Source organism: Empidonax traillii, unplaced genomic scaffold (assembly GCF_003031625.1).
Source record: "Empidonax traillii isolate 1590-97213 ecotype Southwest subspecies unplaced genomic scaffold, ASM303162v1 scaffold339:size995844, whole genome shotgun sequence".
NCBI lineage: Eukaryota > Metazoa > Chordata > Aves > Passeriformes > Tyrannidae > Empidonax > Empidonax traillii.
This window is the reverse complement of record NW_020955532.1, coordinates 313,787-337,738: the sequence shown is the minus strand read 5'-3', so window position 1 is coordinate 337,738 and position 23,952 is coordinate 313,787. Positions and strand designations below refer to the sequence as shown.

General features: G+C 37.5%; 1 protein-coding gene across 3 annotated transcripts in view; it reads left to right on the top strand.

Annotated features, from left to right (window-relative positions):
- The window catches only part of CERK (ceramide kinase), a 43,399-nt gene extending 24,206 nt beyond the window's left edge, over positions 1-19,193 (top strand). For all 3 annotated transcript variants that reach the window (XM_027892142.1, XM_027892144.1, XM_027892143.1), the window contains exons 7-13: positions 3,004-3,078; positions 4,964-5,116; positions 5,900-6,005; positions 8,988-9,058; positions 12,953-13,158; positions 15,344-15,552; positions 16,441-19,193. In XM_027892142.1, coding sequence (XP_027747943.1) covers positions 3,004-3,078; positions 4,964-5,116; positions 5,900-6,005; positions 8,988-9,058; positions 12,953-13,158; positions 15,344-15,552; positions 16,441-16,540 — 920 coding nt within the window. In that variant the 3' untranslated portion in view covers positions 16,541-19,193. The remainder of the gene's footprint in view (positions 1-3,003; positions 3,079-4,963; positions 5,117-5,899; positions 6,006-8,987; positions 9,059-12,952; positions 13,159-15,343; positions 15,553-16,440) is intronic.
- Positions 19,194-23,952: the final 4,759 nt, after the last annotated feature.

Sequence of the window (23,952 nt, the reverse complement as noted above, 5' to 3'; positions counted from 1 at the left end):
ATTTGGTGTCTGCAAGTGAGATGGAAATTTGAAATCATGTTACAGCCGGGGGAGTCCTGGTCAATATGGTCAGTAGAGCCTGTTGATCTGCTATTGCATCTACCTGTCACATGCAGATGTCTTGCTTCCTAAGGCCCTCCCAGTGGGGCCTGTGTGTGAATCAAGCTTAAGCTGCCATCAGCTATTCCTGACAACATGTCCTTGACCAGAATGGAAGCTCTGGCATATTTATTGTCTGCAGTGTTATACACACACATATAGCTACGTGTAAGAGTCTTAAGCTGAAACTTAATCATTCCTTTGCATGCTGATTTTCTTCTCTACTAGCACAGCAATGCAAAAAATATAGTTTCTATACTAAAGATGTTTTTTTAAGTGGATTAAGGCCCAGTTAACAAGCAGTCCAGCTACTTTCTTCACCTTTGAACGTAGTTCTGTGCAACTCGTAAAAACCTCTTTTCTTTTCCTTCACTCAGGCCGTTGCCATTAAAAATCCCCAAAGAAAAGCTGGCAGAGTATGGCAGTTTTTCTGTTGGTTTAAACCAGAGCATAAAACAGCCACTGCCTAACATTAGTCAAGAGTCATGCTCTGTGAAAACTTCTTGCCCAAACTGTGTGCTCTGGAAATCCTAAACTAACCAAGGAAAAAATTAATCAAGGAATATTATTCAAGCTATATTTGCATTCTAATCCTGTTTTTCCTATTAGACTTATACTGATGAAATAAGCTGGATTTTGGTGGGGTTTGTGTGTGCATCTCTTCTGAGCGCTGTTTCAGCAGCTGTAAATTCCACATCTGTTGAAGACCCACCTAATGGTCTAGAATTCTTGTTTGGATAAGAAGTATTCAAAAAGATTCAAATCCTTAGTCATCACGAATATTTTTGTGACCTTTAAACTAGTCCATTAGGTTCATGCTAGGTGTGACGTTATGTTCTCTTGGCAGGTATGTAAGGAATGCCATGCTTACCTCCATGTAAGTATGTCACTGGTTTTGTTGCTCCATACTACCAGCTCTGAGAGAGGAAAAAAACATTTATTGTTTGTAGTTGCTACTACACTGTCATGTCTGAGGAAGAGGGATGATTTGACACTTGGTAAAAACTGCTGATGTCTTCCCCAGTCTCCCATTTTAGAATCTCAGAATTAATTTCAGATTTCAGTTTTAATTTTAGCCTTTCCTTGGTAGTTAATGAATAGAAATGAAAATAAGTTCTATGTAATTGCCAAACAGATGAATCAGATTTTAATTGACTGCAGAAAATCACAGGGAGATAAGCCTCTGGTGTTGAAATGTAGCTTTCATGAATTACCCTCTTCTCCTCCCACCTGTAGTGTAGTACTACTTGAAAGCTCTGTTTACATCAAGACAAATGTGATTAAGGTAATTCTAGGAGCAGAATGCACACAGATATGGAAGAAATGAGAAAGGCTGGATGAAGCGTTAGGCTTGTACATTCAGCAGTAAAAGTTCTGGTGGCTAATTTTTTTTGTTTGTTTTTCTTTTCAAAAATAGTGAGAATTTTATTTCTGCTTAATTGAAATTCACCAGTGCAGGAGGCAAAATGAAACTGAAAAACTTGGCAGTAAAGTATAGCTTCAGTTTCCAAAAGCTACTTAACATTTTTTTCTATAAATCTTTAAATGTGACATGAGATCATCATCTGTGTACCTTGCCTATTACAATACTGAGTGGAGTTGAGTCCTGTTTCCTGTGCAATGGCATATGCCTGTAATGGTACACTTGCACCATCTTGAACCTCAGCCTTGCAGCAAGATATTTATTTAGTCACACTGATTCTTTTGTTCTGCAGTTCTGTTATATTTAAATTCTCTTTAATTGGCTCATGGAGCTGCTTCTTGTTCACTGTGGCAGATATCTGCATAGTGTTTACCTGGTAGAAGCTTCTGTTGCGCTGTTCATGGGCAGGGGAAGTGTTATCCATTTTCTGAGAAGCGAATTGGAGGGAAAAGGATTTTCCTTGCTCCTATTCTTGGCTACAAATACCCTGACTGTTGTTGAAGTGAAAAAGAACAAAAAGTGGCTTTTAAATAGTGATTGCTCATTCCTCCAGTTTTAGTTTCTATTTCAGTTTGATTAGGCCTGAGCTGCTCTTTAACTAGTGTACTGGTAGCAAATCTAAGAACGTGGACAAAGTTTTTCTTTTCAGATATCTATCCTTGACTTTGATGGAATTCAATTTCATGAAAATGATGGGAGAAAATATAAGACAAATTTGGAGTTAGGAGCTGCAACAAATATGCTTCTGTATGCCTGGACTTGACTTCCAAATCCCTGCTGCAGAGTAGAAACCAGATCCCTACGTTAGGCTATAGGGCTCGGGGAGAATTGTCCATTTCTCAACAGCATATAGGTGAAACCTAAAGCTTCCCCCCTTTCTTCTTGTAGGTATTTTGCATCAAGACTGTAAAGGTACATCTCTATCCATTTTGCTCCCCTATCTAGAAACTAATTCCTGAAAGCAAGTATTTACTAATTTTCAAATAATAGAACTGGGCAGAAGTTTCTGGTTTAAAACTGAAGGAGGAGAGGATGTTGACATCCTGGAATTCAGATCAGTACCACAAAAAAAATAGGAAACCACTCAACCTCTCTTCAATGAAATCTCAATGAGCAAGTAATCATAAGCAAAGGAGAATCAGTGTATTCCTACCTTAATTGATGTAAGATAACCCTGAAATTTTCCATGTAAATTAACTTACTTCCCTTCACTAACTGCTATATATTTATTGCTTATATTGTGAAAATGTTTGTTATTTGTATGGAGAGAAATAGCTTGCACTCATTGGGGAGAAAATGTTACAACATTGGGGAGAAAATGTTACAACTTAAGTAACAATATTTGTATCTCTGTATTTACTTTGTTCTGTAAAATAGAAAGGGACAAACCAAAGGAATATAATGCTTTTATTTTGGAGGACCATGCCCATAAGACTTGTTTTGCGAAGATACAAACTGATCTCTAGTTTTTTGTTTTTCAGGATCAACAGATTGCATATGCTATTCAACTGTTGGCATTTCTGACCCAGTAACATCAGCTCTTCATATTATTGTAGGTGGGTGATCACAGTTTGCTCTTCTGTTATGAAAATGATGAAGATAGCCCAAAATACTTATTTCATTTACTTCTTTCTATATGTGTGTGAAATACAGTTTGAACTTAATGGCTGAGTTGAAGTATGAAGTTTTTGTCTAGGATTTAAGTCCTCGATGTAAATTACAGAAGTTTAAAAATTAATTGCTTTCTCTATAGTAACTCATTGTTTTCAAGGTATCATAACATTCTTAAGCTTTGTCTGGTGCTACAGTTTTCCTGCATTATGGCATTCTTTTGAAAATAGTAAAAGGCATTAAGCAGTATTATTTGTTGGACTGTATCTCTGTAGATACGTATATCTGTCTCAGAGAAAGCTATTCAAGTGCACGTGCACTTGAATAGTAGTATTTTGTCCGGTTGTCCAGTTGTCCTGTGCAATTCAGTGTTTCCATGCCAAGTTAGAAGAATGGCTTCTGCTTGACTAAAATTAGCTGATAATTCCATTTTTTACCATCTGTAAGTCATATATTTGAGGAGGAACTAGGGAAAAAAGCTACTCTTCAAAAAATGCTCTTTGAGCATGTTGTCATAAGCGGGGATGCTGACATTGGCACTCTCAAAGTCCTCTGGTAATGGAATCCCTCAACTGCACAGGGGCTAAAAGAGGCAGCTTGGCATATTCAGTGCATTGTGATTTGTGATGTCCATCCTGTCTGGCACATACTGAAGAAACGTGGTCACCAGTTCTTAATACTGAATTTGAAAAATTATGCAAGGTGGTCTTCAGTTTTAACAATGTTGTGTAAGTGTAAAGGAGAGAATTTCCAAATGGCAATTTGTTCATTATCACTTGTTAGTGAGTGTTTAACAGTTGCAGTTTTAGGATCTGGTGTTGCCAAGGTTTACACATGTGCTTCTCTTACTAACCTATGGCTAACTCTCTCAGCATCTGTAGAGTTTCAGCCATTGGACTAGAATTGGAGAGAGAGTGCCTTTAGTATATCAGAGTATTTTAATTATTAAATCACGGAATTACAGAATGGGTCAGGTTGAAAGGGACCACAGTGGGTCATCTGGTCCAACCTCCCTGCAAAAGAAAAAAACCCAAGCACCAAAATACCAACCAACATCATCCTCTCTGCCCCCCTCCACCCCAACACCCACCACTCCAAAACTTACACTATGAGAACATCAGAGAAGTGGTGTACTCTTTGTTTTTAGGGATTTTCAGGACTGGATAATCCCTTAGTAACCTGATCTGACCTCATAGCTGAACCTGCTCTGGGTGAGAGGTTTGATGAGAAACCTTCTAAGGCCCATTCTAGATTGAATTGTCCTCTGATAGTATGACATATAGGTTTAAGTACTATCCAGTAAATGTACAGAAGATACTGCATTGATGTGCTCAGGGAAAGGATTGTCAAGCATTGATGTGGAGTGCCCAGGGAACTGGCTGAGTCGTCATCTTTGGAGGTCTTTAGAAGACGTGTAGATGTGCCACTTAGAGACGTGGTTTAGTGGTCGACTTGACAGTGCTGGGTTAATGAATTTGTACTTGATGATTTTAAAGGTCTCTTTCAATCTAAACGTTCCTATGACTCTATCTTCTCCTACTGCTACAGGGTAAATGAGTATAAATTCTTCATTATATATTTTTAGCATACTGAGGCCTTTCTTGTCACTTAGTGCTTAATACGTTTTAAAGTATGAGATTAAATTAGTATTAATTTAAGAAATACTTTTTCCTTTTCTACAGATATAAGAAATACATGCATATGTGACACATATTATGACAAATACAACATATATTTTTATTTTTAAAGATTTTACAATGTTAAATTTACCATCATGTTTGCAGTTGCAAATAAAATCTCAATAGAACTTTGCACTTCTAATCTTCATAGGTGACTGTCAACCTCTGGATGTCTCTTCTGTACATCACAACAACACATTTTTGAAATACTCTGTATCCTTGCTGGGTTATGGTTTTTATGGAGATATATTAAAAGATAGTGAAAAGAAGCGGTGGATGGGTCCGATGAGATACGACTACTCAGGTAACTTGTGTAATTGTTATTTTGTCAGCATGTAAACATATTGGAGCAGTTAATTTATTCTCTCCAAACCAATCTTCTCTGAAGCTGTTAAACATCAGAAACAGGCTGAACCTGATGTTAAAACTCCTTTTAGTACCAAGTACATTGGATCACATCATATAAAGCTCTGTAACTTCAGGGTTAACATTGACAGTGGGCTTATTAAAGTTGTGTTGAATATGTGCCACCTAGTGATAACTGCCTAAAAAGTAGTAACTTCTCTATTCTAATCAATTGGACTTTCCTTTTAGTCACTTAGAGGGAGATAGGCACTCCTCTACCTTAGACATTCAGCTGATGGAATGAATTTTTAATTTTGCCCTTCATCTAGCACTGATTATAGAGAGAGATATGAGTGATTTAGCCTTATTAGCTAATATTTGGATAAATCCTGTGCTAGTGGAAAATATTTTTTGCCTTCTCTGATTTGTCTTGTATTATTGAAAGAAGATGCATGAGGAGAATTTTAGTGTGGGCCAGTCTTAAGATTCAGCACTGACTACATTTTTAGTTGGATTTTAAAGGTGTCAAATGAAGTAATGGCACTTTTGGCAAATGTTAAAAAGTTAAGGTGGTGGTGTGGTATTTCCTTCTTCTTTACAGACACAGAGCTCTGAGTTTGAGGAGGGCAACTATTGTTTTGCAACCCTTAGAGAAGGAAAGAAAGGAGCAATCAAAGAATGTATGCAGAGTTGTTTGCTTTGTGGATTTATAATACGCTGCATAATACCTTTTTTGTTTTAGGCTTCAAGACTTTTCTTTCTCATCATTATTATGAAGGAACAATTGCTTATCAACCAGCAACACACACGCTGGGATCTCCACGAGATAAAGATAGCTGCAGATCAGGGTAGGCTAATGTTTATCTCTGGATACTTGGCATGAACTATTTTAAAAGGTCTGTACATAAATAGAGGTCACAGAAGTGTTGTTTTTAATATCAAAATACTTGCTCTGAAAGAGACAAGCTTATAAAAAAAAGTATTGACTCATTAAAAAGAACATCTCATTTTATCAGGTCATTAAACAAAAATATAATAAAATTTTGTTAGCTGGTTCTCCTCCCTAAATTTTAAGTGAAGCAAAGTATAACAGCACAGGACTCAGTTACAAGATGCTGAGGGTACTATGCTGTGTTAAGAAATTAAAGGTCTGGATGCCTCATAGCTTCTACAAATTGAAATGATAATTCAAATATTCCCAAGTGTTCATATTGGAATTGAATCTGGCGATTTTAGCAATTGTTTTAGTACCATGATAACAGCAGGCGTGGCTTGTCCTAAGGATATGTCCTCTCAGGAATCAGCCTATTTATACAGCTACTATGATGCTGTATAAATTCTGTGTGATGTTCTTCACTTGTTTCTTCAGTCAGGGGGCCTACCTTAATCTCCTATTGTTCCTTCCTTTCTCTTTGCTTTCACCTGCTTCAAGTTATGCACTAATATTTCTTCTTCTTTATATATGAATTTAACTATCAGAGATAAAGTAGTTGTCACAGCAGCCAACAGCACAGCAGGATACAGAGGAGCCAGAAACTTTGTCCAGAAATGACATGGAACCTGATGAGACTGCTGTGCTAGTGCTGTGACATGCTACAGATCACAGTCTCTAATATTAGCTGGAGTAACTATCCTGATCCATCAGATGGAGGGGAAGCTCCAGATGGAGAAAGTTGTCATCCAGATCTCAGTAAGGGAATAAAGAGTGCCTGGTGCCTCGCAGGGGATTTTATACATCCTGATAACTGCTGGAGGGGCAATAGGGCTGGCAACAAGCAATTTAGGAGAATCCTGGAGTGTTGTAATGACATTGGTCATGCAGGTGATTGACAGGCTGGCTGGGAGAACTGCTCTGCTGGTCTTGTTACAGAAAATAAAAAGTGGAGATGTGATGGTTGAGGGCAGTTTTCGCAGGGGTGACTGTGAGATGGTAGAGTTTTAAATCCTGGGAGTAGTAAGAAAGGCAAAGACTAGAAGGCAACCCTGAACTTTAGGAGAGCAGGTTTTGGTTTGTTTGGAAATCTTGGTATTGGATTTTATGGGAGACTGCCCTGGAGGACAAAGAGGCACACAAAAGTTGGTTGGTACCTCCTTAAAGCACAAGAATAATCCATTCTGATATGCAGAGACTTGAATAAGCATAATAGGAAAGCAACGTGGATGAGCAACAAGCTGAGTAGTAAAGAGAAGGTGGAAGTGGAATGGGTTACTTTGAAAGAACACAAAAGACATTGCTTAAGCATGCAGAAATGAAACTGAGAAAGCCAAAGCTCAGGTGGAGTTGAAATCAGGGAGGGATGTGAAGGGATTGTTTGAGTATACCAATTATAACAAAAGGGTAAAGGAATTGTGGGCCTGCTGCTTAGTGGTATGAGGAACCTAATGATAAGATATATGGAAAAGGCTGCAAAAATACTCCTTTACCCCACTTCTTACTGATGTAGTCTGCTCCCAGGGCATACAGGTCCCCAAGCCCATAGATGAAGGGAAAACAGTGGATGTTACATACCTTGACTTCAGCAAGACTTTAGCAAGAGCTTTGGTCCTGTTTCCTGTAGTATTCTTAAAACCAAATTGATGAGGTGTGGACTAGGTAAGTGGGTGGGTGATAAACTGTCTAGACTACTAGAAAAGCTGTGAATACCATGTTCTGCTGACAGCCAGTTACTAATGGTGTCCCTTGGGGATCAATACTGGGGCTAATACTGTGCAGTGTCTTTATTAATGCTTGGGATGCTTTCAGAAATTGTACTCTCAGCAGTTTTATGGATGATACTGGATTGGAAAGAGTGGTTTATGTTGAAAGTCAGGGATGCTGTTCTAAGGGACCTTAGTGGACTGAAGAGTGTCCCTGGTGGTGCAGTGGCTAAATCACAGCGTTGTCAACGCTGAGATCTGGGTTCGATTCCCGGTTAGGACACTCCCCAGGCAGATGGAGCTTGTTAGCCCTGTAAGGCAATCCATCTACGTCCTGAGGACCTCGCTGCTACTGTCCAAGCGTGCTTGGCCCCGGCAGATGAACCTCAGGATTAAAGGGTGGGCTCAGTTCCGCGCACACTGCGTCTCACCTAAAAAATCCAATGCGCAGGCTGGAAGGTGGAAAGACCTTCCCCGGTTCTTCGTTCACGAAGAGACTGGCCATAAGCTAAGTGGACTGAAGAAATGGCTGGTAGGAACTTCCTGAAGTTCAGGGGACACCTGTACTTAGGGTGGAATAGTCCCATGCAGCAGTACTGACTGGGCACTGACTGGCTGGTAGGCAGCTCTGCCAAAAAGAACTTTGGAATCCTGATGGACAGGAGCTGTACCTGAGTTAGCAGCATGTCCTTGCAGCAAGGAAAGCCAACCTTTTAATGAGTTTTCTAAGCAAAAGAGAAGTCAACAGGTGAGGAGTGATTCTTCCCCTGCTCTCAGCACTTTTGAGATGGACTTGTTTCTAGGATGTCAGTGTCTTTCACTGTTACAGCAGTCAAACTTTGGAACAAGGCACCAAGAACTCTGGGGACTTTACCCTTGCAGATCCTCAAAACCTGACTCAGACACTGAACATCTTGATCCTATAAGACCAACTTGGAGCAGAGGTTTGGATCACATCAGAGGTCACTTCCAACCTATGTGGTCTTATGGCTCTCTGCTGCTGTCTCTGACATCCAGTAATCTACAGCACTGTACTTAAGTACCTGCACTGCCTGCAGGGCTATGATGATTCATGCCACATCAGTGTTATCAGTGCTGTACTGCATCTTGTGATGGGGGGATGGGTAAAACAAAAAAGGTGAAATGAATAATAGTGGGTTTTTTCAGGAACTGAATGGTATTTTTGTTTTCAGATGTTATATTTGCAAGAAAAGTGAACAACAGCTGGCAGAACAGCACAAGGATTGTGGATTAAAACATGAAGGTAATTTGTCATAAAAAGTAGAATGCTGTGGTATTTTACTTTTTTTTTTCCCCAGAATATATTAGTTCAATGTGTGTGTATTTTTCTTTTTAAAACGTTTTGAATTACTAGATAACCTATTGTTTCTTTAGGAAAATGCATGTAGGTAAGTAAGTGTCATCCTCCCCCTGTACTCAGCACTGGTGAGGCTGCACCTCAAATCCTGTGTTCAGTTTTGGGCCCCTCACTACAAGAAAGACATTGAGGTGCAGGAGCATGTGCAGAGAAGGGAAACAGAGCTGGTGAAGAGTTTGAAGCACAAGTCTGATGAGGAGCAGCTGAGGGAACTGGAGATGCTGGGAAAGGGAAATGGCCTCAAGTTGCACCAGGGGAGGTTTAGACTGGGCATTATGAAAGGTTTCTTCACAGAAAGGGTTGTCAAGCACTGGAAAACACAGCCCAGGGAAGTGGCGGAATCACCATCTCTGGAAGCGTTCAGAAGTAACGTGGATGTGGTTTAGGGGTGAACACAGTGGTGCAGAGTTGACAGTTGGGCTTGATGATCTTAGAGGTCTTTTCTAACTTAAATGATTCTATGATACTATGATTCTAAGTATGTGAAAAACATGTGAGGTGTCTCCTCCACCCAAACCTCAGAAAATTCTGATAAAATTACACTAATTACTTGTCTATTTCAATGTGTTTGGTTTCTTTTCTTTAGGAAAAATAAGACTCTCTTCTTTCCATAAGAAGGACTGAACTGATAAACTGTGAGGTGGTATAGAGGGATAAGGATAAAGTTCATTAAGATAACTTTTAGAATAAATTTTAAGAATTTAAAGAATAAGCATTTAAAATTTGTGCTTGTTAGTATAAAAGTCACCCTATGTAAAGCTGTTTATTTAATAAAACCGAGGTAGTGAACTTGGACAACTAATAACTGATCTAATGGACTTAAGTATTTCTGTGCAACAACCCACTGATACTCAGTATAAATGATAAATGAGATGTCTCTCTTTCTCTAGTAATGCTATCCTTGTTGCTTTTTTTGCCCCCAATCCTGTGCACACCTCCATGGATTTTTTTTTTTTAATGGGCATAATTTTTATTTCCTTTTGTTAAAACAACTCTTAATATATTGAATTCTGTGCTGTCATCCTCCTGGTTGTATCTCTTTATGTCTGGCTGCTGCATCCTAATGGGAAGAACTGATATTGATGCACTTGTGACCTTGCTAAAGAAAGATATGTAGATTCAGTTGGTTGAGTTTTGCCTCCAGCCTTGGCTCATCATCTTGGATAAACCTCTCTTAAAAAGCAGGCAGGCTTCCTGTGGATGCTTGTTTTTGCTTATACTCTTTCTTTTTCTTAATTTAGAGCCCAGTGACACTAAAATTTGGTCCTTGGGCTTAGGAACTAGATTATCTTAAAATTACTGTTATAATACTGTAATAAATAATACTGTATAAAATTATAATTTTGCACTGTATTTGTGCCAGGTTCTAGACATATAGACATCTTTTTTGGTTCTGGACTCAAAAAACTGTATCATCATACTGTGGAGATTGATTGGTAGCATAAAGACTGTATATAGATTTCTGTGCCAACTTGAATTCTTGTTACATGTGTTTATATATAGTGCTTTCTTCCCAGCTACTGCTATCAGGTTTTTGATATAGTCAAGAGATGGCCAAATTTCTTGAGTTGTTTTCATCTATGCCCAGATTCAGCTAAAGAAATTGCTTTACATAATATAAGTAGTTGGTATGAATAATAATATAAATATGATAGTAGGTTTTTTGGTAGGAAAAAAAAAATCTGTCTTTTTGAGAAATAACTGTAGTTAAAAAATACCAACCTTTTTTCTTTTATTTCTGGGGGTTTTGTTTGGGTTTTTTTGTGTTTGGGTGGATTGTTTTGTTTGCTTGGTTTGTTGTTTTTTAAATCTGTGATTTTGTTATCTTTCATCCAGCAAAGGAGCTACTAGAAAGCTACAAGTTAGTGAGCAAGCAAAACTGCTTTAGCCGACATTGCACATGATATTAAGCATCTGATTATGTAGGATATTGTTTACTTAGATTCATTTTACTGCTGGTAGCTGGCTTTCTTTGCAGTCCAGTCTCTTCATGCAGTAGTGGCAAGCAAACAACACAAACAGCTACTGTTGATTTGCAATAAATGGGATTTTAAATGTCCACTTCAGATAAGCTTTTTACTCAGGAGGGTATATTAGCTGATTCTTTCATTGTACTTGGTTTGTGTACAATTCAGATGAGTTGAGAAGGATGCTTGCTTGGCTGTCACTGAACACGTTTCCTTGTATTGTGTAGAAGTCTTGTGTGCATGTGCTGAGTAAACCTTGGGTGTTAGTACTTTATGCTGATTTCAGCTACTTGGAGCATATGTACACAATAGGCAGTTGAAATGAGTGCCGTTTATGCACTCCCTGCTTTTGATTGCACTATTGTAGGAAAGATATTTTGAGCAAATAGTTTGTGCTATTACAGTGATGCATCCCGCAGAAATGAAAACAGTTGGTCATTGAAAATATGACAAATACCCTGACTTTGTTCTTACTTGAACAGTGTAGGATTTTTTTGAGTAACGTGCTGAAATTTATACTGAAGGGTATTTTTCTAGCAGGTGAAAACCATCTATTACAGTAACATATATAAGCATTCTACCCTAAGCAGACCTTAAGGGAGACTTATTTATTACAGTGAGCATACTTCAAAAGGTAATACGTATCTAGACACACTTATGACTAAATTACTAGTGCTTCTCAGATAAACAACAAACAGATTTATCAGTAAAGTGTGTTGTTTTCATTTTGTTATTTGTGTATCAGAAAATGCCTGTTGTTTTCAGTTCCAGTAGTTTCTTATGTTCTGTTCACTTACCTTCATCTCACAGCAGGGTCTTGTCATTTACCTGCAGCCTGAACAAAGTCATTCTGTAGTCTAACATTTAAGTCTTTCCCATCTCTCTTAAGATACATGTTTTGAATCTAATTGAAATTATTTCTTTTGGTAATGTCCTATTTGAAAGCAACATAAAAAGATCAGCAGTAAAGCAAGCAATACTAAAAACCGCTGTTGCAAATGATGTGAAAATGTTGAATTTAAAAGCTGCCTTTTTTTTTTTTTTCCCCCTACTATTTCTGATTTGTTTCTCCGGAAATAGAGAGGATAGTCTAGATGGAAAAAAAAAAATAAAGTTTTCTGTATTCAAGTTGACAAGTCTATTGTTGCATTATAATCTTACTGTCTTTTTCCTGGAATTCTGTTTTTCTTGGTTCTGTTACTAAGGAGTGGGTAATAAGAAGTTTTGCCGAATAAAAATTCCAGGAAGTGAGAGAAGTTCAAAGAATGAAGACTAACTACAGCATACTTTGCAAACAATTTTTTTTTCTTTTTTTTTTTTTTTTTTTCTGATGTACAAAGCTTGGAACATTCAAAATGAATGCATAGTAGACTTTAGGTTCAAAATAACCTAGACAATTGTAATAATGGTCCTCTAAAGTAAATGTGATGTTCCTAAAACTGAGAGAGTAAGTAATACCAGAATTTCAGGACATGGAATATGTAGCATAAACATCATCTATAGTCCCATCAAAAAGGTGCCTTGAAAATTGCTGTAAGTTCCTCAAATGCGGGGAACTGAATAATGTTAGATTTCCAAGTCCGTAACAGTTAATATGCCTCAAAAACCTCTAGGAAGGGAAGAAAGCAACTTTCTCCGCTTATATGTGAAAAGTGTATATATTTTTTCAAATGTAGTTTACTTTAGATGTTCATTGATAGGATGTGAATATGCCTAGTAAAAACTTTAGGTTGCCAGTAATGATTGCTTTTTAGTGTTCTTGTGAATAGATCAAATGACAACCTATATCCATGTCTTTATTGATGTGTTTCAGAAGGTGAAGAAGAATGGAGGGTTATTAAAGGGAAATTTCTAGCCATCAATGCAGTAAATATGAGCTGTGCCTGTCCACGAAGTCCAAAAGGTCTTTCACCAGCAGCTCATTTGGCAGATGGTTCAGCAGATCTCATTCTAGTTCGTAAATGCTCCAGGTTTGATTTTCTACGGTATCTTGTCAGACATACAAATCAAGATGATCAGGTGTGTATTCCCTTTGACAGTGAATTCTACAGAGCCCATCTAGGTTATAAATATTGATAATTTTATATGAGAAAAATATAATCTAGAAAGCAGGTTTGTTTGGTTGGTTTTTTAAATTTATACATTTTGGGATACATAATCTTAGCATGTGTATCATAAAAAAAAAGACAGTCCAAACATTTTACCCAAGTCAAGTCTTCAGCCATGGCATTCTAACAAAATTCCATTTTTGCCAACTGAATTCGATTTTCTAACATTTTCCATGTATTTGCTCTTTGGACAATATTTAAAGTTATCACAACTGTGCCCCCATGTAGTTGTCATGAAAAACTACTCACAGCATGAAAAACTACGCACAGCATGACATAGCTGAGGTAGATGTGGTAAGGAATAATAAATCACTTTTGTAAACTGTGTAAAAATGTGATTTAGAAGACAGTTACCGGAACTGCAGTTTGATTGCAAACTGCAGGCTTTTAGCAGAATTTTACTATATGTATGTGACCAGACTATGAGCTTTATGCATTCAGCTTCACAATTATTTCTTGCATATGTTGTAGCTGTCAGAAGATTAATCACTGCTTTGGATTGTTGTATCTGTTGAAACCAGAGCTGTGGCTGTGAATACACACATTTAATATTTGCCACAACCTGGTGTCATTAGCATGTTCTGGAAATTACCTGAACAATGGACTAATGACATATCTAGTGCATATAAGCAGTAACAAATCTCACATGTTTATGATGCTCTGTAGAAGAATTAGTGTAGATTCTTTTTCCTTTATTTCCTCATTACCATGGGACACTGTGTATATATATACCTCCTTCCTCCTTTTCTTCCCTTCACTCCTCACTAATCGTTCTCTTGATGTTTTCGACCATTTGAAGCCATCCCTGGCTACCTTTCAAACTGGCTATAACATTTATCAAGGAAGTACATTCTGCTTGGGCTTGAGACATGAGAGCATGTACAGGTGACTCTCTGCAGCCATGGGTACCAGCTTTTGCACCTGAGCTGTTTGGACAAGCACAGTGCTCAGTGAGCCTTGCATCCATGAACCACTGCTTGCAAGCATGGAGTTTGACATCTTCACAGTTTGTCTATGGTTAAAAGTTGAGGGAAGGTCCCTCCAACTCTGCTTTTTCTGATTGTCACTATGGCCATTCATTTTCCAGTGCTTCAGGTTTCTCTTGGGTTATGCTGGATTAAATGCAGAGTTGTACATATATCCTTATGTCAGGTTAGTGTCCATCATGAAAGTATCCTTTTCCGACACTTAAGGAAATATGAAAAGATAAAGGAAGAAAAGGGTGACTGTATGTCAATACAGACTGGTTTATGGGTAAACAGTTTCTTTGTTCGCTTTTGCTTCCTTGCCATCCCCTTCCCGTAGACACACACAGACATACTCCATTGCCTTTGCTAAATGACCTGTCTCTGTTCATTACTGCTTACTAAATATTTAAGTCCATATCACTTAAGTTGCTTTCAGGGAAGGTGGAGCAACCCTCTAATTTGATTGTCCCTTTAATTTATGAGTCTTGTTTTAAAGCATTTGTACGATATTGTAGTGTAAATCTGCAGCCTCTTTTAATTGCAGTCAATCTTTTATTTGACCTGCTTTTTCTAGCTGAATTAACTAGTAAAACTATTTTTATTTTGTTGGAATTTAATAATATTGCCCTCTATTCTTATTTCCATGTACCCCCAGCTCTGTGATTTGATCACAGTTCTCACTGTCAGAGCATTGTTCCAAATGCAAAGACAGAAGACTTTCATAAAAGCCCATGTGTCTTAAGGACAAGTCCTGAGGAAGGCACAGAGATACAATCTAAACCTTTTTACTTTGATATAATTTTATAATGTTTATTATAGGTTATTTTAAATATTTTTTATATTCCATTTACTCATAATCTTAGAACCTGCTACCTGGTTATCTATAAAGTGGCAGTATTGCAGCTGCTTGAGGAGGACCACTGAGAAGTAGAGTTCCATTTTGGCTTTATTGTATTTCAATTGTGTGGTTTTTCAAAAACAAAAATCACACTATGCCTCAGGTAACCTCTAGAAAATTGGAGTGGACAGACTTTTCTTGAATATAAAACGCTGCGTGCTGAGTTGATTTACACATCAGGTGTATTTAATTGTAATTGCCTGACTTGCCTTTTTTTTTTTTTTCTGTAGTTTGACTTCCCATTTGTAGATGTTTATCGGGTGAAGAATTTTCAATTCACATCAAAGCTTTCAGAAGACAATGAAAGCAATGTCATGGACATAGGAAAGAAACGTTTTGGCCAGTTCTGCAGAGATCATCCAGCCTGTTGCTGTAATATTGTTAATAGCACCTGGAATTGTGATGGAGAAACTCTGGATAGTTCAGCAATTGAAGTGAGGTAAGCTTTGATTTTTCTCTGTGTATAGCAGAACAAATTAAGCCTTCTCACTGATTTTAGAAATGCTCATAAAGCCATCCATAAAAGGTGCCTGTGCATAGCAAATTTGAGTCTTCTGATAATAAACTCAAATTTTTTTGTTACCTTTTTGAATCCTCTCCAAAGAATACTGCAGCCACATATATGTTGTAAATGATGAGTCTGAGTGAGATAGATGGCCTTGCCTTTGAAGTCACACTTACTACTTAGGAACTGGTATTATGTACTTGAAGTGCTGAAAGTGAAGGTGGTGTTGGGAGGATTCAGTTTGAATTAGTGGAGTGCCTCATTGAGCAGTAGCTTTTCTTATTCAGCTTAAGTAAGCGTCTTTGTCTTACAGAAATACTGAGTATGCCTCAGTGTGTTTTGACACACAGCACAGAGTCTTATTTCCACTCTTTGAACATGGTGAAAGAATTTTGCAGTTGTGCACATAATCAAATTTGAAATTTGTGACATTTGAAGGTTTTTTTTTGTTTGTTTAGATTAGTTTTGGCTGCTTGTTTTTGTTTGTTGTTTTTAGAATGAAGAGAACCAAAACCATAATATTTACATGCAAGTGTGTTCCTTCAAAACATAATCACTTAGCAGTTCAAAAGTGATTTTTATAAATAATGTTGTAAAAGGTCGGCTCGTCTAAGTTCCCATAGAACTTTTTGTGTGGGCAAGAGTAGTAAATAAGGATACACAAAGGGGAGGATTGCATCAAGAATGGAAATGTGGTTTCTGTAGTCTGGAGTAAGGAACTTTGTGCAATTGCTTGAAATGAATGTATTATTTGATTAAATTATTAGAATGAAACATGTAGTACCCATTTAGTTGTTTCTAATCGATTTCCATGTTTTTCAGGGTTCACTGCCAGTTAATGAAACTATTTGCAAGGGGAATCGAGGAAAACTATAAAGATGAAGCTGCCTACAGACAGAGCAGTGCTGAACAATTACTATAGACATTGTTCCTCCAGTGGGGAAAAGAAAAAATAAAAGCTCAAGGAAATTGAGTAAATACACATTTTAGTCAAATTGACAAGTATTTTAAACTTCTAGATTTTTTTTTTTTTTTATGGCTTCAGTATAATTTTAGACGTCTTACTGCATTGTGTCATTTTTTTAAAAACCATTGTAATCATTAAAATATATCTTGGAGCAATTAATCTAAGTTATGTTAGAAAAGAGAGGATTAGCCTATATCTATGTATTCATGATGACTGATAAATTCTCTGTGCTTCTCTAGAGAGCTAATTTAGCAATTGTGTTGCAATAATATCTAAGTGTTATAAAACATTGGACTTTCCATTGGCATCAAGACGACATTTTCAGTGTTTGAGAAGATGTTTTCTGCTGGGAGTGTTATATAGTTGCATGTGGCTTAAATGCTGGACAACAGTGTTGTCATTTGCATCCTTTTTTTTTTTTTTATTAATATCTTTCATTTTGTAATTCTGACAATACCTTGCAACTTATCAATGCAATTCAAACACACATTCCTGGCTTTAAGTAATAACAATAAGAGTGTGCAAATACTTTGAAAAATAAAAGCACAACTGTATACAGGTCACACCTCATCCTATATATTCCCTTTATGAAGGCTTGCTTGCATCATGCTTTTTGGGATTATAAAGGGTTTTATGACTGTTTGGATGATACCAAATACCACAAAGTGATCTTGCAAGCAACTTGCAGTAATATTTATATAATATAATATCAAGAAGGCACAGGCAAAGGAAAACATAAATAACTTCTCAAACACCAGCAAGTTTTATTTTTTTTTTAAATATCTAACATTAACATATGAAAAGCTTCTCTTTTCAATACACAATTCTTTGGACATTCTACTCCATATAGAGTAGAATATATAAGGTGTTGAAATGTAAAGTTTAGAAATAGGATTTGATGATGGAAAGTCTTTGAAATGTTTATTTAACTAAATATGAAACAAAATAATTTGTTTTGCGAAGTCAAGGGAAGAAACTGGCATCTGATAAATATTGAATTCACTGTGCTAATTTGTTTTTATTACAAAAACATTAGACTGTCATATAGAGCTGTGGAGTGATTATTTAAATTGTGTATGGTTTTGTGTATTGTGGCACATACATGTTTTGTGTTTAGGCTTGGGGCTAAATTTTGATCATCTTATACAGGCTTATTCCTGTTTGAGGATCAGAGGTTAGCCCTTGTTCTCTTCTTTTTTTTTTTGTTTTAAGTATTCTTTAAAGTTCTCTCTAAAACTTAACTACATCTGTGGGTTTTTTTGCATCTGAACAGCTAATGATTCTGTATTCATATATATTTATTGGTACTTCTGTCATCCAGATTGTATTAGTTTCATGTCTCTTATATATTTGGTCTGTGTAAGCCATAGTAATTGGTCATTTTATTACTGAAGCACTTGAAAACTGTTATAAATGGCAGGCTATTTTTTTCTATTGACATTATTTACATTCCAGTTTTGTGTAACATTGAAATCGTGTGCTATATCTTTGCTACAGGTATTACTCATACTGCTCTATATGACAAAAAGCATTTGCAAATTATATTTGCCTCACGTACAATCATATAAAGTTTAGGATCTGTTTTTTGTTATATAGTATTTCAGGGAAATACTTGAATGCTTTCAAAAACTACTGCTCTTTCCTTTCATATTAATGCAATTATTTGAAATGCTGACTCATCCAATGTTTTTCAGACATTTGACATAGGTGTTATGTATACTGTATTTTTAAAGCCATGTTTAATAAATGAAATAGTACTTTTAAACGAAGAACCCCACTGAAAATGAAATCATGCCATTCTACAAATGTAAATATTTTTTGAAAGTGTCATTTGTTAAAAAATTTCTACAGTTATTGTGGTTTATCCATGAATATTGTGAGAGAACCCAGACTTCAAATTACTGTAATTCTTGTGCAGGATATGATGGTGCACGCTCAGGTTACCAACAGTGAGGATGTTTATGAGGCATTGCAGCTTTCCCAGAGCACGTTCTCCTGTCTGAGAACAGCAGTCAATATAAACCAACCTTTTCCATTAGTTTACTAGCAAATCATGAGACCCTTAATTGAAAAATGGAGACTTAATCTCATAGTGAATGTATATTGAAATGCTTTGAATATTATAGTATCTGAAACTGAGCGCTTCATGTTTCCAAAGAATGCCATACTGAAGGCCTCCTTTCTGAGGAAAAGCCATCAGAAAACGAGGAGAAAGTATAATTCTGTATTACGGTAAAGAAGTGTGAAGTAAATAATAAAGGTATTGCAACATAATCAAATTTAAAAGTCTTAGGTAATAGAAAAGCTGCATAGTTGCATTTGAATGAATCTATTTGTAGCATATTAACCTAGCAAAGCACCATATGTGACTTGTATGACATGTCCAGTTTATTTTTAAGAAAAGAGCTGGGGAAGTAATGTCTGCTTACATTATAATTCTAGGGGTTTGTTTTTTTGCTCTGAATGTAGTCTCAGTATGGAAATTATGTATAGGAAAACCAACTTTGATTTTTCTTTTTTCCCAATCTTGCTGGCTTCAAGATTAGAAAATGTGTTGTTTTATGATGCTAGGGCATTTCATTGAAAAAATAAAACAGCATTGTACAACAATACAGTGGTTTTCTTCTTTTCACAACTTTATTTGGAAAAGATACCTCACTTTGTTTGACAGAAATCTGGCAGTAGAGTGCTCAGTGTAACCAATGTGGGCAGATCAAACCAGGTGGAGCAATTCATAACCTTCCGTTTGGGTTGACCACAGCTTTGTGGCAATTGTGAGTGTGAACAAACATTGAGAGTGAAGGAAACTGAAGCAGGACTTGGCCTAAAACTAAGCAACTCTACCAAGGTAAACTAAAGATGGAAAGGGGGAGAAGAAACTTAGATATAATGCAGATATTTAGAGTTATTATTGTGGGAAAATCTAAATTACAAAAAGTGAAAGGAAACTTCTATTCTAAGAAGCATGAAATATGTATTATACTATAAATAGTACGTGGTAAGTAGGTAGTGGGTTTAGAATTTTGTTGCAGTAATTACTACAGAAATAAAACATGTTCATTGTAGATAAAAAATGGACACAGAAGGCAAATGTTTTTCAGCACCGTAGAGATTTCTAGTTTTGAAGTGTATTGGTTTTACATGGCAAGGTTTTGGTGGCCAGGAGGGCTGCAAGGGTGACTTCTGGAAGAAGACAACAGAAGCTGCCCCCATATCAGAGTCAGTTCCCCAGCCAGCTCCAAGATGGACCTGCAACTGGCCAAAGCTGAGCTGATGGGATAACTTTGCTAGCACATCTGTGATATCACATTTAAGAAAGGTAAAAAACGCTGCTCAGCAGTCGTGGTAGGAGTGAGGGGAAAATAAACATCCTGCAGCCCATGGTGAAGACCATGGTGAGGCAGCTGTGCCGCTGCAGCCCACGGAGGTCCATAGGAAGCAGAGATCCACCTGCAGCCCATAAAGGACCACACAATGGAGCAGGTGAGTGTGCCCTGAGAGAAGCTGCAGCCCATGGAGAGCCTATGCTGGAGTGAGTTTCCTGGCAGAACCTGCAGCCGTGGAGAGGATATTTCTGGCAGGAAATGTGGCCCATGGGGGACCCTTCCCTCCTGAGGAAGGAGGAAGAAGTGGGAGAAAGTATTATGAACTCACTAAGAACCCCCATTTCCCATATTTCCCATTCCCCTGCACTGTTCAAGGTGGGGAGAAGAGGTAGAAGAGTCAGAAGTAAAGTTGAGCAAAAGAGGAAGATGGGGGAGTGGGAGGTGATGGGTTTAGTTTTGTTTCTATTTCTATCTTACTCTGGTATTAATTAGCAATAAATTAATCTCCAGATTGACTTTGTTTTGCCCTGGACTATAACTGCTGAGAGACATCCCTGTCCTTAGCTTGACCCATGAGCTTTTCAACATTTCTCACCATGTCCTGAGAGTGGTGTGGAATCGGAAATTTCTACAAACACCTGTCTTGCAATTAAAGTATTAGAATAATAGAATCTTAGAACTGTTTAGGTTGGAAAAGACCTTGAAGTCCTTTAAGTCCAACTCTTAATCCAACACTGCCAAGTCCACCACTAAACCATGTCCCTAAGTGCCATATCTACAGGTCTTTTAAATACCTCCAACCGCTTCCTTGGGCAGGCTGTTCCAGGGCTTGAAAACCCTTTCCATGAAGACATTTGTCCTAATATTGAATGTAGCCCTGACACAGCTTCATAGAAACTTATATTGGAAGGGATTTGAAAGATCATCTTGAGCCTAAAATTCATCTTGGCCTCAACTTGAGACCATTTCATCTATTTCCTCTTGTCCTGTTGCTTGTTACATGGAAGACGAGACTGATCCCCAGCTGGTTACAACCTTCTTTCAGGTATCTGTAGAGAGTAATAAGGTCTCCTCTGAGCCTCTTTTTCTTCAGGCTAAACAACTCCAGCTCTCTCAGCTGCTCCTCATCAGACCTGTGCTCCAGACCCTTCACCAGCTCCATTGCCATTCTCTGGACACACTCCAGCACCTCAATATGTCCTTCTTCTAGTGAGGGGCCCAGAACTAAACACAGAATTCATTTCCCTAGAACTCCTATCTTAATTCCTATGAAGTAAATGAGTAATAGGAATTCATCATTTTTATTTGCATTAGTGACATTGCTCTTATTTCAAATTTTCAACAGGAGAGTTAAGTAATTTAATAGATTATAACCGGTATTTAAGTTGCAGTAAATAATTCTGTCAAGAATTAAGCAACAATCTTCCCAGACTTCTGTCTTACCCGCTGCCATGCACATGATGTACATTTAACAAAGGCTTATGCATGTTCTTAATTAATGAGTGACTAGTCCCATTAATTAGAAGGGGGTGGGTGGGGCATTCATTCTTCAGTCATGCCTTTCAAATCCTCTGCAATTAACAGAGAGGATTAACAATTTTTTTTATTCAATTTCCTACTGTTTATAAATGATTACTAATATGTACCTACCAAAATTGCCAATGAGGTTGCCTTCAAAAAGTTTTTGCTCCTTTAAGACTCTTACATGTCTGAAAGAGTGATTTAATCTTGTTGGTAGCTACTTCATTAAAGGTGCAATTTTCTGCCTTATTTCATAGGAATCCTCCAGCAACAAAAAAAAATTAATATTTTTAAATTTTTTTTTTTTAGTATCTCAGTAGTGTAGAATAGGAAAAATATAAGGGGGAAAGTAATTCATATAAGAAAAATATTGAAAGAATAACAGAAGTGATGCAAATTAAAAAATCAAAATTCTGGAAGGTATGAAAGAGAGCAACTGCAAAACAAATATTAAAAAGAAGAAATAGGAAAACAAAATACAGATTTTTTTTTCATTTTGCTGGAAAGCGTTGCCCTGGTGTTATACTGTAACTGCACAGTAAAGCTAGCATTAAAGGTTTGAGCAGATTGCTAGAAGTTTGACTATTTACAACTGATAGAATAAAAGCTTTATCACTGTTGTAAAGACACATTACTAAAAAAATGTTGGGCCACTTTCTGTATTTCCACTCACAAACTTTTCCATAATAGCAGCATTGATAGAATAGCTGTTAAAGGAGAATTGTAAAAGCAGCTTCATGGTTTCCTGTAGCAATGTGCAACATTATGAATGATTGTTCAATTTAATCTACCAAATATAATTTTTCATGTTAATATTTAGTAGCTGTATTTCAGCAAACAGGAGATTGGACAGCAAGAAAAAATGCTGGGTGAGTGTTTCAATGCTGCTAAAGTTAAGGTGGTGGGATAGCAACTCACCTTAGCTAAGGGTCTGCCCTATAGGCCTTGCAACATCAGGGAAAGTCCCCACAGGAAATGCTTCCCTACAGAAACACCTATGCGGTTCCTGGGGCACATTTGTGCAACCTGTTCTTCTGAGCCTTCAGTGATGTATAATCTTCTAAGCAGATCAGCCACCAGAATGGATTGCTTAAAGATTTTTAGTTAGTTACTCACTTAATTGAATCTCCCTTGCTGTATGTACAGGTGGGCACAGAGACCATCTCATTGCTTTTGAGGGAATTCCCTCCCTGAGTTATTTTGTTTCCTCTCAGTCTTCTGTTCTTTGCCTAAACTGTACTAGTGTTCAGACAGAGAAGGAAAAAAAACCCACAATATTCAAGCACCTATTGATATCAAGAAAAACTGCTTAAGGCTGATTTTTGTTTACCACCAAAGAAGGGACTTTCTAGAAGAGAGCTGGTGGCTCTGAAAAAGGAATAAGTATCTGCATAAAGTCTTCAATCAAATCAGATACTCTTAGTTCCTAAATACCATGTTTTCACATAATGCTGTCTAAAGCTCTGATAGATGCATCTTAAGTAGATATCTCCCCCCAGCAATATCTATCAGACACAACTACTCTGAGGATTACTCTGCTGGTAGATGCTGCCCTGTCCCTATCCCAAAAATCAATCCCGTAAGTAGCTCTCAGATGGTTGGAGCCTCCCGTTTCCATTGTGTCTTATAGTGTTTGAATTTTCTAGGGAAAACAAGCAAAACCTGAACACCTGGGTATTGCTGCGGTTGCAATTTTCTAGTAAAGGTTTTCAGAAAATTCTCAACACTTTGGTAGCAGGGTCAGGAAAGAATAAACACAGGCATATTTTCTCTCCAGAACAGCAGATAGTACTATCTGTTCTCCTGTGTGGGTAGGCAAACCTTTGAGTGAACAGAAGAATTTGTATTTTTTTCCTGCATAAAAGAGTTTACAGACTCTTGGAGGAAGGTGAGGTGGGGAGGAAGCACAGGTTTGCTGTCACCTGTGCTCAGAAGTGTCCACCTTGAAACTGGTGTGGTAAGAACACCAGGCAGTAATGCTCCCTCTGGATGAACTGCTGCAGAAAAGCGATCCAGTGAGGAGGAATAGCCAAATATCAGTGGCTATGCAGGCTCAGCAATCCCAGCTTAACCACCAGTTTAACAAAATACTGCACTGTATTGCATTGCTCAGGTTTGGGACTGAAGGACATTACTGTCTGCCCTTCCTTCATCTGCTGAAGGAAATTTCACTGGTCTGGGGTAAATCTGTCCTCTAACACTGCTATGAGAAAGCACAGCAGGAATTTATTAGCAAAGTAGACTGTGTTCAGTGTTTTCACTGGAGCTGAAAAAGAGGAAAAAGGCAGTGAAAGGGTTGTTGATTCACCCTGCCCTTACTGAAGGAACCTGACACAAAACACCTTACATTGCATGTGCAAGGGGAGTGTGAGACTACAGCTGCTTAGATTGATTTCTATCAGGGATTCTGATTTCTACCTTTGAACAAAGGCTACCGAGATACCAGAACTCTGTTCTCCACTTAGCATGGATGAGGGCTAAGGGAATCAATGTTATTCCCATTTAAAAGCACAAATAGCA